Raw genomic sequence first — 14,909 nt, forward strand, 5'->3', positions numbered from 1 at the left:
TAATTATCGAAAGACATATGTTTAGTGTTTGATTTATATCTTTCCAAAAAAAATAATAAGCTTACGGAAGTAACGGAATACGTAATTATGAAATTAATAACAACAAGACAAAAATATGCAGAATCAAACATTACAGAAGTTTACTGGTGCAACAGCAACATAATAAACAACATAACAAGTGTGTTGCAACTTGCGAGGGACTTTGTACAACAACAAATCTAATAATCTCTCTACGTAACGTTTTAAACAAACTCGTCTCTTTAGTAGAATGTGGGAGTGTTGTTACTTAGTTATGCTGTTTGTATGAGATCGGACCAGATCTTGAGACTGCAAACCTAGGAAGTGGACTAGGACCTGTGCTGTTTGATCCTGACCCTCCTTTAATGCTCGAGCTGTATTCCAACGGTCCTGAACGACGGGAACTCCCCCTTTGTTTGTTGTTGTTCTCATTGTTCCTTGAGTTTCCAGTTTCCGGTTCGATGTAGTGTTCCTGACCATAGAGTGAAGATGATGAGCCTTTGAAGTACCCTGAATCCGGGGCAGCTGCAGAGCTACTGCTGCCGCTACCACTACCACGCTGGGGAGTCGTGGAGTTTTTCATGGAGGGAGAAGCGTGGATGAGTGATACGGATGGAGAATGGTACGGAGATGCTGTTGCGAGCGGAGTGGACGGTGTGTTGGAGTAGTATTGGGTGTAGATTGACCTGAGGATTGTGTATGGGACATGTGATTCAAGGGAGCTTCTTGGGAGGTATGGTGAGATCTCACACAGTTGGTCTAGGAAGATAAGCTTAGCCACAAGATGGGATCTGAAGGACAAGAAGGAAGATATGATGATCATGTGGATAAAAATGAGGGATAGAGTTTAATAGCAATTCCGGGTTTCTTTTACCTGTTGGCTTCGCTCCATGAATCTAGCACAATGGATGCAGCAAATTTTACAAAGAGTAACATTGCGGATTTTATGCTTGCTTCTGCTGTTACACGGGGTTGAAACTCTGAGTCCAGATTTTCATTGGAGTGATGACCATTGGAAACGGACTGATGCTGCTGCAGGTATTCACGCTGTAACCTCACGTACTCACTTCCTGCAATGACAGCACTAATACACCGAGCCAAGCAATGGATGTTGTTGCTGAATCCGCCAGTCTCAATGTTGAAACCAGTAGTGTTCCAGGCGTTTGAGGTCATAAAAGAGGCGAAAAAGTAAGGTAACAAACTCCATGAGTTATCATTTGCACCTCCTACCTCTTCGAGGATTAATCTAACCCATTCAGAGTCATGATCTCCAGCTACGCCAACGCCATTGGCCACACCTTTGATCCTTCTGATTTCTTTCTTTTCAGGTATTTCTTCAGGTATGTGTTCAACAATGCCAGAGATCATCGAGTGTATTAAGGATGCATTGTCTTCAAGAACAGCTCCAGAGGCTTCAGCAAGGAGCTCATCAAAAGCCAACGCTTGACCAGCTTCAATACAAAATCCTATCACTGTATCCAAGTCTACTATCTGCCTAACAGATGCATCTCTCTCCACTCTGTCACCAGAATGCATACTTGCAGCAGCTGCCTCAATCAATTCCCGGTTTGACCTCAGAGACGTTTCTATGCAGTTTACTAGGGCAGCTGTATGTACTTTCATCATTCTATCCAGACGGTCTACTCCATAGCCGCCAAAGATACGAACAAACGCCTGTAATTCCTTTAGGTCGGTGACTGACTCTGCAAAATACCCTCCAACTGGTCTAGTGCTTTTGAAGTATTTGTGCCTTGGAGCGAAGAGGATTCCTGCGCCAGACACATCCTTGATAATATTGTCCATGTACCAGTTGCACACAACTTCAACCGCTGATCCAGTGTTTTGCTGTGGTTCAGCAGGTTTTTCAAATGTGTGCAAAGAGGACACAGGCCCTGAAAAGGCTTCAGTGAGTAATATTTCTCGGATGCCTTGGGTTAGGTCCATGCTAACGTGCTGCTCGGCTAAGTGAACTATGCTCATATGCCGCCTGATAAGAGATTCCAAAATTGAAGGCCGCTGAAGATCGTTATCGGTTTGCAGTGCAGTAAGAAATCTTCTCTTGAAGTTCCCAAGAATACATTCTCTCATGTACTGCAAAAAATCCAATCGGCGGGATAAAGTCAAAAAGTCAAAAAGCTTAACAGACGATGAGAAAAATTTCATGGGCTCTATTCATACGTTATTATTTTTAGTCACAGGACATAGAAGAATTCAGCCATATATATGTGTTTCTACCGAGAGAAAATTCTTGAGTTGAAATCTAGTAGACTCACCTCTCTTAGCACAAATACGTGGTTTATAACACATATAGGCTCCATGTCGTTCAGAATTGAGCACAGATTAGTCAACCTCTGGATTGCAGCTTCCAACCTGCCATGACAAGGAGATACTTACGATAACTGTATCCAAGGAACAATGACTTCATGAATAGAAAAAAAAAAAAAAAAAAAACTTGAGGCCAGAATTGGGCACTCACATCTTGATAGACTTATTATTCTCAGGATAGCTCTCATGGCCGGGCAAAGTAAACCCGCCTACAACCCTGGGGGATTTCATTGAAGGAGCAGAATTTCTTGTTGCATTATTCAGATACGCTGCAGCTTGTTCTGGAAGAAGCTGTGAAAGCTCAACACATCAGTTTGGGGATAGTAATCAGTTAGAAGATATTTGCTATAACATTGATTTTAGGTAGGATTTCTAACCTGAGATTCTAGAGCACCAAAACCGCCTTCTGAATCAAGAATATTAATTAGGCCCTCCAGTCCCCCCATTATTGATTCAATAAGAGACTCGACGTAAAGCACTGCATCTCGCCCAAATTTGGTAACCTGTGGAGAAAGACAAGAAGAGGGACCTTTCCAATTAATAGATGGTGTAACTAATATAAAAAATTTAGACATAACAGATGGCATTGAGAATTCTTGGTTTAGCAGAAAGAGAAAACTTAAGAAGAAAAATAGCTTATGGAATCAATAACTTTATCTGCCTTTGCACATATGCAACATGATTACGGAGTCAGTTCAATTGTACAATTACTTTAATCGTTAATTGTCATATTGAGAGTAATATGATGCCCATTGGGTGGTCTTAATTTACGAGAATCTCATGATCCAAACATATACTACGAAAAGAATGTAAAATACACTTGAGATTAAATTATGGATTTACCTCCTCAGGAATTATTAATGAAGCACATTCCGGAAAACTACTAGCCACACTGAGCCATGCACAGCAATGCTGAGGACGTCCTTCTGGTCCAAACATTGTATTTCTGAAAACCTTTTACAACAGTCATATGTCAGTTTATGCATAAGATGACATGGGGAAATAGTGGACAGTGAACAACAACAGGAAGTATACAGTTGTGAGGTGTTGATGGTAGAAATATAATTTCTTCAGACTTCCATGCTTCGATAATTGAGACTCCAACTCATCAACACATCTGCATTAAAAAAGATATGAAATTTTGCAGTATAATAATTTCGCTGTTTCTCTATCTAGAAGTTAACCAAGTAATGGTAGTAAAAGGCCGGGAATAGTACCTGGACCAATTATACGCAGCATTTCCTTCCGATAGCAAGCCCTCCTTCCCAGTAGAGACAGTGGCTTTTTCCAGATGCCTGATGTTTATCGATGAACGAGAAGAAGTGACAATCATCAAAATGGACAACCAGTCTTTCCGGAATTCCTGTACACAAGAGGCGCTGAGCATTAGAAAACAGATTAGAGGACTAAACAAGATAATTGTTTTGAGACCAGGCTATAATTAGGATTGATGACAGGCCTAATGATAACATGAGTGAATTTACTATCTAGGTATATTAATTATCTGTGAAGAAAAATGTAAGTCCATTATCTGACTTAAAAAATAAGTGGATATAATCCATATTTCTTACAGATAAGTCGCATGTGATTGCAGAAACATTTTCTCCCTGCGCTTTGGGTATATTTTCGAGATGTTGCACAATACGCTGGAAAAGACCTTTCAAGGTAGGATCAAGGTCCAGAGCCACAATTCCAGGAGTGCCCATCAGGTAACGGATCCTTCCAGCAGATGAAGAAAGGTATGATAGTGCATAACCTCGAGCAGCTGCATTTCAAATAAAAAACACCATTAAGGTTACCAAGTTTTGAGCATTGGTAACTGATCAGTGGGATCTTCTCATGGTTTCAGTAAGCAGCAACGGGTCCAACACAAACGTTTCCAAATCCTGTACTTACAATCAACGCCCAAGGATGTGATATCAAGTAACAAACCTGAGATGTACTTGCGCACTAAACAGCAGAGACGGTCCATTCCATCGAGCAGGAAGCCAATGGTAGGATCATTTGGATCCTAAGAAATAAGGAATGATAAATCAGCAATAGTGACCAAATTCTGAGTTCACAGAAAGTCGAAGTTACAATATTGAGAGGCTTTCAAATTTCAAGCAATCAACTTACTATGTCAACTGGTATCACTCGCACAGCTTTGGATCTTGAGGATGCAATACCAGCATGTTGGAAATACCAGAGAACCTCAGATTGGGCCAAAGCTAATGCAGAGAATACCATCTATGAAAAGAAAAGTAAATAGATCAATCATTGGAAACTCTAGGGAAGGAAAGAACTCTTATGAGTACAATACTGGATAGGAGGCTCCAATCTCTGCAGAACTTCAATGATACATCATTTGACACAGATATTTTGCAAAATTTTCTATTTGATAGATCACTCTTCCTATCGAAGCAATTTTTTTTTTCTCAAATAAACCGATAGCTTGTGTCCTCTTCTCTTCGTTCTATCCTAATTGACTTCTCTTGGAAAATAGAAAAACAATTTCGCAGAACTCTTCATTCTTCCTATGAAAGCATTGTCTATACCTGAATGTTTGGGGCCAGCAAACTTGGTTGGTCAGTGAAAAATAAAACCATCCGACCTATTTCCTGCTTCAGCAGTATTCGCCTTTCTCGGTGTATGTTATCACATAATTGCAGCGCTTGCTCATGCACCTCACTGAAAGCAGCAAGTAAGCAAAAGTAAGTCTATAAACTCAAGAGCTATAATCTCTGCAAAATCACAGTATCATATGAGGATTACAAGGCAGATGTGGCTCATAAAGCAATAAAATTAGAACTAAAATAATTTGGAGTTACCTGATCATTTTCTCAACTTGCTTTGCTACACTATATTCTAGATCAGCTTCCTTTTGTTTAGTCCGACCAGACTTTGCCATTTTCTTTGATTCTAACACACGGGGTAAAACATACAACTGGTAGTCTTCGTGCAGCAGGATGTACTGCATGGTTAGATTAATAGAGTCAGCTGATGCACAAAACATTCCAATACAAAACTCTTTGTCGCCGACAATTTGATATGAACTCACCTCATCCCGAAATAAAGTAATGACTAAGTTTTCCTTTAGCACAACCTGAAACAGAACAGGACAGTAAAACATTTATTTTAAAGAAGCACAAATACAAGCAACCTTGATTTAATTTGTACATCAAAAACCTAAGTCCATTACTACAAATCTTAATGTAGATAAACCGTGGAAAAAGCACAAAACTTTTTAGAACTACTGGAGGACACACTCCTCTACTAAGATCTCAATCGAGAACAAAAGGAAAAAAGATTCATACCAGGGCGATATCAATGCTAGTTACACGAAGAAGCTCATCTGGGCAAACGAGATATCCAAGGAGCACCCATTCTCGGTACGATGTTACATTTGCAAGATCTTGCGCTCTCTGTAGGAAGCAAGAGTGTAATACCCATTATTAGATCTATATTTTAAAAAGAGCTGTAATGGATATACTACAGCATTCAACTAATTCGGATAATCATATTTTTCTGATGATTATTTAGCCGAGTATACCATGGGATGGGCAGAATTTGTAAGTATATCTGGGAATCTAGGATGATATGGGCTTAAAAATCCCTCATTTCTCAACTTCCTTGTATCGGCTGATAGAAAAATACTGGGTCCTACAGCCTCCAGGACCTAAGAAAATGAGTAACATTGTTAGTACTGCTATATCAACTACAGTATTAGCTCGTAGGATACTCGTGATTTGAATATAACAAGTTCAGCCCCAACTCTAATAATCCAGCGAAACCCAACTGAACATAATAATGAAATCAAACTAAGTTAAAATATTAACCTCTCCAATCCTTGGGCTGACAAAATTCAAATCTTCTTGTAACCCTTTCAATGGCGGATCATAAGAATCTATGAATTGCACCAAGCTGGATGCATGACAAAGAGTTCTATTTCATGGTTTGGCATATTGATATATAAATTAAAACTGACTCTACAAGTGAAAAAGGAACCCATACCGGTGATAAAAGTCACAGTCTCTATCATTTCTTGATAGCGCATGCAGAAGGTTGTACACTTGCAGCAACATTTTCCTAGGAATCTATTTTGACAGAATAAACACGCGTACAGATTGATAACAAAAATAAGCGTATGCCTCATCAGACATGTATAATCAATCCAAATAAACCAAGAACTAAGGAAAGGCATAAGCTCAGCATACCTTCTCTGCGAAAATATTGACTCTGACAAATGCACAGAAGAGATCCATGAACGCATGCAGTATAAGTGAGTTCTGATGAGGCTGCAAAAAACTGAACTAAGTTATGAGCTAATTATGAATACTCAACAATTTTATCCTCATCCCCACAGACAATGTTCGACTGGTAAAAATAACTTAATGTACCAAAAGATTTCATGACCTCCACCTAAGGTACAAGTTCAAAAGAAAGCTCAAAAGTTCAACCAAGAGCAAGTAAATACTTTCCACAGATGAGGGACTTTGACTAACCAGCAAAGTAATTACAGTGCTGCTTAGGTCCAATATAAGTCGTAGTGCCTGTTCTCGAAATGCCATCAAGTCGAGCAGCAGCTGATTCAAGAAAAAGAAAATGCATGACGAGAGGAATATGAAGGCACCCCTTACGGAATTCAAAACACGAACTGGAAAAAAGAAGGCTAGCAAATAACCACTCTTTTACATTTTAAATGTCTTATATATATATATATATACAAGACTGATTCATGGTGAGACAGAATATAATGAACAAAGAAAAGTTACAGAAGATTGTCTATATAACTAGGACTTTCGAGATGCCTCACTATTCTCGAGTAACAAGTTTCAGAGCAACATTACAAAAATCCAACAACATATTACATAGACAGTTTGTTGCTACCTGTATCCATGGCTCTAAGCTCTGTAAGTGAAGTTCAGCACCATCGTGCAAGCTATCCAGTGAAAACTTGTCAATCTGCATAAGTATTGCATTAAAAGAAATTTTTTAGCACATAACAAATCACACAATAAGCCTAATTAAAAAAAAAAAAAACACAACAAATCCTTACTTACACGTTCGAGTTGCAATTTGCTGAAATGCTCAGGGAATTTTTTGGAGAGCAATGTGCATATCCGTGGATGGTTAGGGAAGACACCCGCTTTCCAAAACGCTTCAGAGAAAACATGACCAACAGGATCAGGGTACTCCAAGATCTGATTGAGTCTATACATTTTAGCCATGAGACCTTCAGCAACCTCAATCATTTGAACCACCCACTGTATGTTCAAAGCCTTGGTGGAACCACCAGAACTCTGAACATGCCCATCAGAAGAAGTCAACTGCTTTGAGCTCCTAGAAGACACTGATGCAGCCATATCAGGTCCCAAGTACTCAGTCCATCTGGAAGGACCTTCCCATTCCCTCGATCTCACAGAAGTCGGGGACATTGACTCATCTTGAGAAGGATAATATTGACGGGATTTCGCCATCAATGATCGAATGGTCTGCAATGATGGAGAATTCTATTTTCAGACACACATTACACAATTCACTAAGCTCTCAGCTCTTGCAAAACCCCAGTGAATTCTCAACAAAGAGCCAAAGTCAGAGAAAAATGCAGGAAAATTGAAGTGGATATGAGTGAGAAACTGATATCTCCTCCGTAGCCATTTTCTCAGCAACCAAACAAGTGGCTAAATGAAAGAAACAAAAAAAAACCCAGGTCAAGCAAGAGTCATGTCAAGATATTGAATTACCTGAGGAAGTTCCAAAGGAGAAAGTCAATTAAGAGAAGAAGAAAGGCTCAGTAAGATCGCAGCTTCGGCTGGGGAGTTCAGATCTGAATTTGCTGTAATCAACTCCCGGAGACGATGACGACGAAGAAGAGAAGAGAGAGAGCGTCGGGGCTCAAATCAGAGTGTGTGAGCCGAGAAAATAATAAGAGTTGCTAAATTCGTTCGCTTCTCTCATTTAAGACAAAATTAGTCAGTACAGTTTCTTTCATTTTCCAGAAAATATGCAAAAACAAAACAAAATCAACTCTTCTTTATAGTATTTTTTTACCATTCGCGTTACAAATTTATCTTTATACAGTACCTTTGAATCTGAACATTTCCAAAGACAAAGCTCAATGTACTCGAAGAAATTATGATCAATTGAACATATGAATGTCTTTTTACATTTCAGAATTTTAAGAACTATTTAAAAGTTTATTTAAATTATGAGATTTTTTTTTTGTTATATGGAGTTGGAGTTGTATATTTGAATCTGAAAATTGCAATAAAACATTTTGTTGCTAGATAAATAAAAGTAGCACTAATTCAGTGGATAACTAATAAGTTTTGGATTGTATATAGCAAAATTACATCATACTATTATATAGTTTAGGGTACCAATCATCCCCTCAAACCATTGTGATTTTAGCATATAACAAACACAATTTGCTTTTGTCATATACATTATCAAAAGGTAAATTGAAATCTACGAAATCTATATATATATATATATATATATATATATATATATATATATGCATAATTAGAATAATTTATAAATAGATAACAGTATTTGGTGTATAATACTACTATAGTACTAATTTTGGTATTTTAAAAAAGGAAAAATCTGTTAGAAAAAGAAAAAGAAAAAGAAAAAGAACAAAGGCTCTAGTTGGGGTGGTTGAAATATAAGTTTCCCAAGCGAGGACAAGTCCCTTACCTGGTATAATTATAAAATTCTTAAAAAAAATCAACAAAAAAAAGATCAAATGTATTGATGACAACTTGTAATTTATCATTACACTCTACTTGTATCAGCTTTTAGGTGTAATAATTACCAATAATTTAAGAATTACTGTGTTACAAACTGTATGATTCAGTTAATAATTAGTGTTTCTGACGTTCCTGGTTATGTCATCCTGGCGAATCAGTCGCTGTGGCGAATCCGTTAAAACAAAAAAAATGGCAAGATACAGTAGTTACTAATCAGGTAAGGACGAACTCTTCATCGGGTTGATATTAGTGGAAAACATGACACACGAATATTTTAAATAATATTGGCGTAGTGCATGATGTTACATAATAAACAAAGGAATCTTGTATTACAAGGCGCGCTTCTTGTAACTTAGTTGGACAAAAAATATTGTGGCTAACAAGCTTGTATTCCACAATACGCAACAATGATTCCGATATCTTTTCCTCACTATTGCTTGCCTCATATCATTGCATCTCAGATTTTCTTTGTTTCTTTTCACATTCACTTTTGAGATCTTTATGAACCAGAAAAAAAAAAGGAACAAAAACCAGGTTTCACACACACACGGTTGCTACAAAAGCCTAGCTATCTGCAAATATTGTTTTGTTCGTATGAATCTTCAGTTAGATTCTTCTTGATATGCGAATCTTGGATCCAAGTTTCAATTGTTTCCTAATCTTGATTTATCTCAAGGGTCTGCCATTAGTGTGAACTGCGCTGACATACGGGACTAAGGCCTGTCATTATGTATGTGTTATGTGTACATTCTTTTTGACAACATATTATCATATGACCATTGATTGGTAAAACCATCCCGGATCTGATTACCTACAAAATGGAAGGCTTTCGTCCGACTGAGAATTACATCAACGAGAAATCAGGCACAAAGAGAAAGAGAGAAAGCTCTGCTAATGCATAAAAGCCACCTTATTAGACTAGATTAGCAACTATTGATGTCCATCACGCTCAAATCAGAGCTTCTCGTTTAAAGTTTGAAATCGATTCAGTTCTATCACTTAAAGAATGGAAGAAAATCAATTTAGTAATTGATAAATTAAGTAAAAAGAGGCATAACTCCATGGAAGATCAAATCAATGTAAATGCCAAAGTTTATTATTCTCTACCATTGTTCAAATAATTTAACTAAAAAGCAAAACATAAAAAACGAGAACGAGAGACTGGAATCTTCAGAATTCTCTTAGATCATCCATCAATAAAGATCGAGATACAACAATCTGTGTTGCAGTTGAAGCTTCGAGAAGATCTGGAATAGATAAAAAGCTTAGTGTTTGGCATCTTCCTCTTCGCAGAACTTAGAGTACTTGTCTGAATCCATCAGCTTCTCTGCCTCGCCTGCATCACTCAGCTCCACCTTTACGATCCATCCTTGTTCATATGGGCTCGAGTTCACCTGTAAATTATAACAGAAAAAGAATATCAGCTAAAGACCACAGAGCCTCCAAGTTTAAGATAATAGTATCAGCTCTAGACCAAAGAATCAAGAACCTTCAAGTTTAAGATATTTAACATCATACAATGAATCAAATTTAAGAATCCTTTAATCGAGTTTCTCAAAGTCTAGGGCTTTCCAAGAATCGAATGAGGAAGCATAAACTATATGTCACCCATTTGTGATTAATTTGTTAGCCACTTGCATCAAATGAAAACAAGTAACCAAACAAAGAAACCCGCAAAACCGAGAGTTCAGATTTGACCATGCCAACACAGTAAATTTTTGGAAATGGTTCAATAGAGATTATCTCCTTCTAACACAGCGAATCAACAGCAATATATTTGTGAAAATGAGAACTCACCAATCCAGGGGACTCAGTCAGCTTCTCATTGACTTCAAATACCGTACCCGAGACTGGAGAATTAATATCGCTGGTAGCTTTCACACTTTCGACCGCTCCAAAACTCTTCCCTTGTGACACAGAATGTCCCACCTCAGGTAACTCCACATAGACCACATCTCCTAAATGGTCCTGAGCGTGATCCGTTATACCAAATGTTGCTTTATTCCCCTCAATCTTCACCCATTCATGTGAATCAGCATATTTCAGATCCTTCAAAACAGCTATCTCACATAGGGAAAAAAACACAGTAAGGTTATATGGCAAAGTATTCAACATTCCAAAATAAGAATCATGAACAAAGGTCTTATTTCTCTGTAACCACACAACAAAACCATTCATCTATCAAGGCGGATTTCAAATATTTTACCCGAAAACAACTTCAGTTATAAAACGAGAGAAAATACAAATAACATGAACATATCAGTCACTGCCTCCAAGCTCAGGATCATTATTATTAACAGAGCCTCGAGGGATCATATGTTATTTCTGGGATTTGATACGAACAAATAGAAAGTTATCTGGAGACAAGCAATCCAAAAACAAAACGAATCGGCAAACACAATAAACCACTTCTAATCCGATCAGATACCAAAAACTCATAAATTTCGAACAGAACAATCCCAGATCAACAACGCAAAATAATCAGACAGAGAAACGAAAGAGATCAAAGAAATAGAAAGGAGATTGAGATTCACCCGAGGCAAACCCTCGTTGAGCAACGGAGATCCTTAGATGAGAAGCAACCCTAGACGCCCACAATAATCTAGAAGCCATTTTTTTTTTTTTTTTTGTTGTTGAGATCTCGCGCAGATACACAACAACAGTGAGAGAAAGAGAGACACAGAGAGTGCACTCACCGAACGGCTTATTATTATATTCCTAATCTTACGACAAAAGGGTTTGGTGGGTTTGCTTTTTCTTCTTATAAAAATATCACTTTCATAAATCATTTGCTCGTGGACCAATTTCGCATCAATTGCCCCACTAAACCAACATTGTGAGTAATGACATAAGACCATACATTATAACACTTTTCATATACATATAAGGATTCTGATATAAAAATCCAAACTTTATTAAGAAAGCAAATCTAAAAATGCTATCTTTTTCAATTTACAGTTAAGGATTTAGCCATTAGCTTTGGGACAAGAGAACTCACAGTCACACCTTTATGCATTGTTCTAAGCACTGAAGTGACCTGTTCCACTTGATCCTCACTAGAACAAGCCGAAAGAAGAACCTTAGCTGTCCCCCCATCTGGTGCACAACCCGAATCAATCATCTCCTCAAAGATCTCCAGACATTTCACATACAGTTTCTTCCTCGAGTAAGCTCCGATCCTCGAGGTCCATGTCACAACGTCTGGTCTGAAATTCCTCTCCTTAAGCTCGCTAAAAAGCTCTTCAATTCTCTCCAAGAACCCGGCTTTACCATATACATTGATCAAGATGTTGTATGTGCTTATATCTGCAGTGCAAGGACCATTCTCCATCTCGGCTAGAATCTTTTCCATCTTGGTGAACTGTCCCAACCGGCCGTATAAGTTGAGCATGCTGTTTAGGACAAATGTGTCTGGTTCTACTCCATTCTCACTCATTTCTTTCACAATGGCTTCACATTTGGTTACGTCTCTTGCTCTAGAGTAAGCTGATAGAAGCAACATATGGGATTTCATAGTCGGTGCTATGCCTAGCCTCTTCATTGCTTCAAATACAGCTTCTGCATCTGCTTTTCATATATATAAAAGAAAGAGAGAACGAATATAGCACTTTAGACGACAGCAAATTCATATCATGAAACTTAAAAAAGAGATTGAGGTTTAAATCAGTTCAGGTTCTATTTGTTCGGATATGGATAAAATGAAACTGGAATGGATAACCCTGGTTAAAGAAGCTTCTGTGTTACCTGAATGAAGACCTGCTCTACCATATGCATCGACCATGATATTGTAGGAAGCTCTGTCTGGTTCACATCCCATATGTTGCATTAGAGAGAAAATCTCAGCAGCACCATAAGGATAACCTGCACGACTGTCTCCGGATTTTGAGGACGTTACAGTTATGCTTGATTGATTTCTTGGCATCAGTCCTTTATGGGAGAGTTTTAGGTAATCACCTATATGCCTCCATGAGAGCGTTATAGACATAGACATCAGGTTCAAGCCCATCTTCTTGAAGCTGTTCAAACATTTCTTCGGCTTTCTCGCAAAGACCTTCTCTAGCAAATGCATTCACGAGTGCTGTGTATGTGCAGATGTTTGGTTTACATTGGTGACTTCTCATTTCACAAAACAATTTCCAGGACATGTATGATTTACTTGCCTGCAGAAAGACCAATGACATAAACATCAAAACTCCCACAAGTCAAACACCAAGTGATTCACATCAATCGAACATGGACAAAACCTTTCCGTATAAATTTATCATCAAGTTGTAAGTTTCAGTGGTTGGTTTGCATCGATCACGCTTCATCCTCTGGAAAACATCGACTGCGTCTTCGGTGTTTCTTTTCCTCTTCACTAACCCCTCGATATATGCATTGTATACAGTAGTACCTATGCAAACATAATGTTAGTTCGAAACTAGAATATCTATCTGGAGTCTCTCAAAACAGGAAGATAAGTATAACTGAAATTTATGAGCCAATGTTTGGTACAAATGCATAGAAAAGCTTAGGAGATGCTTAAACATACTTGGAGAAACATGATGATTTTGCATCTCAATTAAAACAGCTTCAGCTTTCTCTATGAGTCCGGCCATACAGTATGCCTTTATAAGCAGTGCGTATGTATCTTCCGTAGGCACGCAGCGGGATTCAAGAAGCTGTACATAGAGTGATTCCGCCTCCTTGTACCGGAACTTCTGTCCATAAGCATCTACAAGCAAATTGAAGCAGATTACATCAGGCTGAAAGGAGCTCCTCCTTAAAATCCACTCACACACCTAAAAGAAGATTGTAGCTTTAGTTAGTTAAAACTTCAATAATCATATCCCTGTAAAAAATGAAACTTTTTGCAATAAGGCTAACCAGGATTATGGAATCCCATTTTTTGTTCAAACGGAGTTGCACAGAAACATTGACTAGATCATCCCATGAGGCATGTGTTGAAGGAAGAGTTCCAAGGACATCAGCTACTTTTTCAGGATCAGTTTCCTTTTGAATAAAGCTCAGAATCTTCTGAGCTATGGGACTCAGAACAGGAAAAATCCCATCAACAAACCCGGATCCATATTTCCATCCTCGCCCTCTCAAAGAGCCACCTATATCAAAACCAAAACTTCATCTGCAAATCTACTCCAAATCTTATAAAGAGATAAGAAAGTTTCCTGATTTGAGACTTACATCGTCTTCGGGAGAGTTTCTTCCTACTAAACCGTTTAAATTTCCCACGTTCATCTATGACAAAACCCTCTTGCTTACAGCTTTTAATAGTCCCAACAGTGAAATTTGTTACTCCAAAACCCAAATATCTCTGGGTGCCACTGCTGGGATAAATGAATAAGCAATTCAAAGCCTTTCCAGCTACCAACCTGTCAATCAAAAACCCAATTCCCTGGAAAAGGTTACTCAGAACCCAAGTAGCAGGCAAGCAATTCTCAAAATGTTTAACCAGAAAGCATAACAACACTCAGCAGAAATGAACTAGAAGTGACACAGAAGAAAGAGGCAACGGTTAATGTCCAAAAGCATTAGACTTTATGAACATCCGCTCACTAACAAAATCTCCATCACAAGCAAAATCATCAGAGTTGAAGAAATTCAGCAGATGGGTACTCTGAATTACTGAGAGAAGTTGGAAATAAGAGAGATAAAAGATAAAAGTAAATCAGAGTGAGAGGGTCGGTTCTTACATGACCGGAGAGATGTAGTCTATTTGAGATATCTTATTGTTAACAGCTAGAGACTCTAGCTGTTCCCACTCTTCTCCCGACTTGTTGAGATAAATCGTATAAAATGGAGGATGGATAACAAAGTCACAAGAAGGGTATC

The 14,909-nt window shown here is 38.2% G+C and overlaps 3 protein-coding genes across 5 annotated transcripts; all 3 read right to left on the reverse strand.

Annotated features, from left to right (window-relative positions):
* Positions 1–70: 70 nt before the first annotated feature.
* Positions 71–8,284, reverse strand: LOC17887709 (protein NAP1). 3 transcript variants are annotated; one of them, XM_006295463.2, is made up of 23 exons: positions 8,070–8,283; positions 7,386–7,817; positions 7,213–7,287; positions 6,828–6,908; positions 6,540–6,620; positions 6,337–6,419; positions 6,162–6,246; positions 5,876–6,001; positions 5,640–5,747; positions 5,384–5,428; positions 5,154–5,296; positions 4,881–5,013; positions 4,462–4,572; positions 4,276–4,354; positions 3,915–4,108; positions 3,561–3,706; positions 3,379–3,460; positions 3,187–3,297; positions 2,721–2,846; positions 2,495–2,634; positions 2,292–2,388; positions 893–2,109; positions 71–809 (listed from the first exon to the last, which is right to left on the reverse strand). In XM_006295463.2, the coding sequence occupies exons 2-23, from the start codon at positions 7,800–7,802 to the stop codon at positions 287–289; spliced, it is 4,203 nt and encodes a 1,400-aa protein (XP_006295525.1). In that variant the 5' UTR covers positions 7,803–7,817; positions 8,070–8,283; the 3' UTR covers positions 71–286. The 3 variants fall into 3 exon arrangements, with proteins under 3 accessions (XP_006295525.1, XP_023639329.1, XP_023639328.1); XM_023783561.1 differs by having other exon boundaries at positions 6,162–6,267; XM_023783560.1 differs by having other exon boundaries at positions 5,154–5,428; positions 8,070–8,284.
* A 1,833-nt stretch (positions 8,285–10,117) lies between these two features.
* Positions 10,118–11,750, reverse strand: LOC17889353 (glycine cleavage system H protein 2, mitochondrial). Its single transcript, XM_006295327.2, has 3 exons — positions 11,615–11,750; positions 10,878–11,140; positions 10,118–10,474 (listed from the first exon to the last, which is right to left on the reverse strand). Exons 1-3 carry the CDS (start codon positions 11,691–11,693, stop codon positions 10,346–10,348), a joined length of 471 nt encoding a protein of 156 aa, XP_006295389.1. The 5' UTR covers positions 11,694–11,750; the 3' UTR covers positions 10,118–10,345.
* Positions 11,751–11,924: 174 nt separating this feature from the next.
* LOC17890074 (pentatricopeptide repeat-containing protein At2g35130) lies at positions 11,925–14,860 on the reverse strand. The gene is made up of 8 exons (XM_023783614.1): positions 14,771–14,860; positions 14,262–14,449; positions 13,947–14,179; positions 13,612–13,861; positions 13,325–13,473; positions 13,035–13,240; positions 12,825–12,949; positions 11,925–12,644 (listed from the first exon to the last, which is right to left on the reverse strand). Coding segments are annotated over exons 1-8 (1,770 nt in total). The 5' UTR covers positions 14,773–14,860; the 3' UTR covers positions 11,925–12,027.
* Positions 14,861–14,909: the final 49 nt, after the last annotated feature.

This window comes from Capsella rubella, unplaced genomic scaffold (assembly GCF_000375325.1).
Source record: "Capsella rubella cultivar Monte Gargano unplaced genomic scaffold, Caprub1_0 scaffold_4, whole genome shotgun sequence".
In the NCBI taxonomy this organism is placed as follows: Eukaryota; Viridiplantae; Streptophyta; class Magnoliopsida; order Brassicales; family Brassicaceae; genus Capsella; species Capsella rubella.

Bases quoted from the DNA above. Each gene is read 5' to 3' on its own strand.
- LOC17887709 (XM_023783560.1), bottom strand. From the start codon at position 7,802: ATGGCGAAATCCCGTCAATATTATCCTTCTCAAGATGAGTCAATGTCC. The intron at 6,002-6,161 runs GTTAATATTTTA...TCATTTTCTTAG, and splicing joins TCAGCCCAAGGATTGGAGAG to GTCCTGGAGGCTGTAGGACC. The intron at 4,355-4,461 runs GTAAGTTGATTG...CTTATTTCTTAG, and splicing joins GAGTGATACCAGTTGACATA to GATCCAAATGATCCTACCAT.
- LOC17889353 (XM_006295327.2), bottom strand. From the start codon at position 11,693: ATGGCTTCTAGATTATTGTGGGCGTCTAGGGTTGCTTCTCATCTAAGG. The intron at 11,141-11,614 runs GTGAATCTCAAT...TATGTGAGATAG, and splicing joins TCAACGAGGGTTTGCCTCGG to CTGTTTTGAAGGATCTGAAA. The intron at 10,475-10,877 runs GTGAGTTCTCAT...TATAATTTACAG, and splicing joins TGACTGAGTCCCCTGGATTG to GTGAACTCGAGCCCATATGA.
- LOC17890074 (XM_023783614.1), bottom strand. The intron at 13,241-13,324 runs GTTTTGTCCATG...GTCTTTCTGCAG, and splicing joins TGATAAATTTATACGGAAAG to GCAAGTAAATCATACATGTC. The intron at 12,950-13,034 runs GTGATTACCTAA...ATCCGGAGACAG, and splicing joins GCTCTCATGGAGGCATATAG to TCGTGCAGGTTATCCTTATG.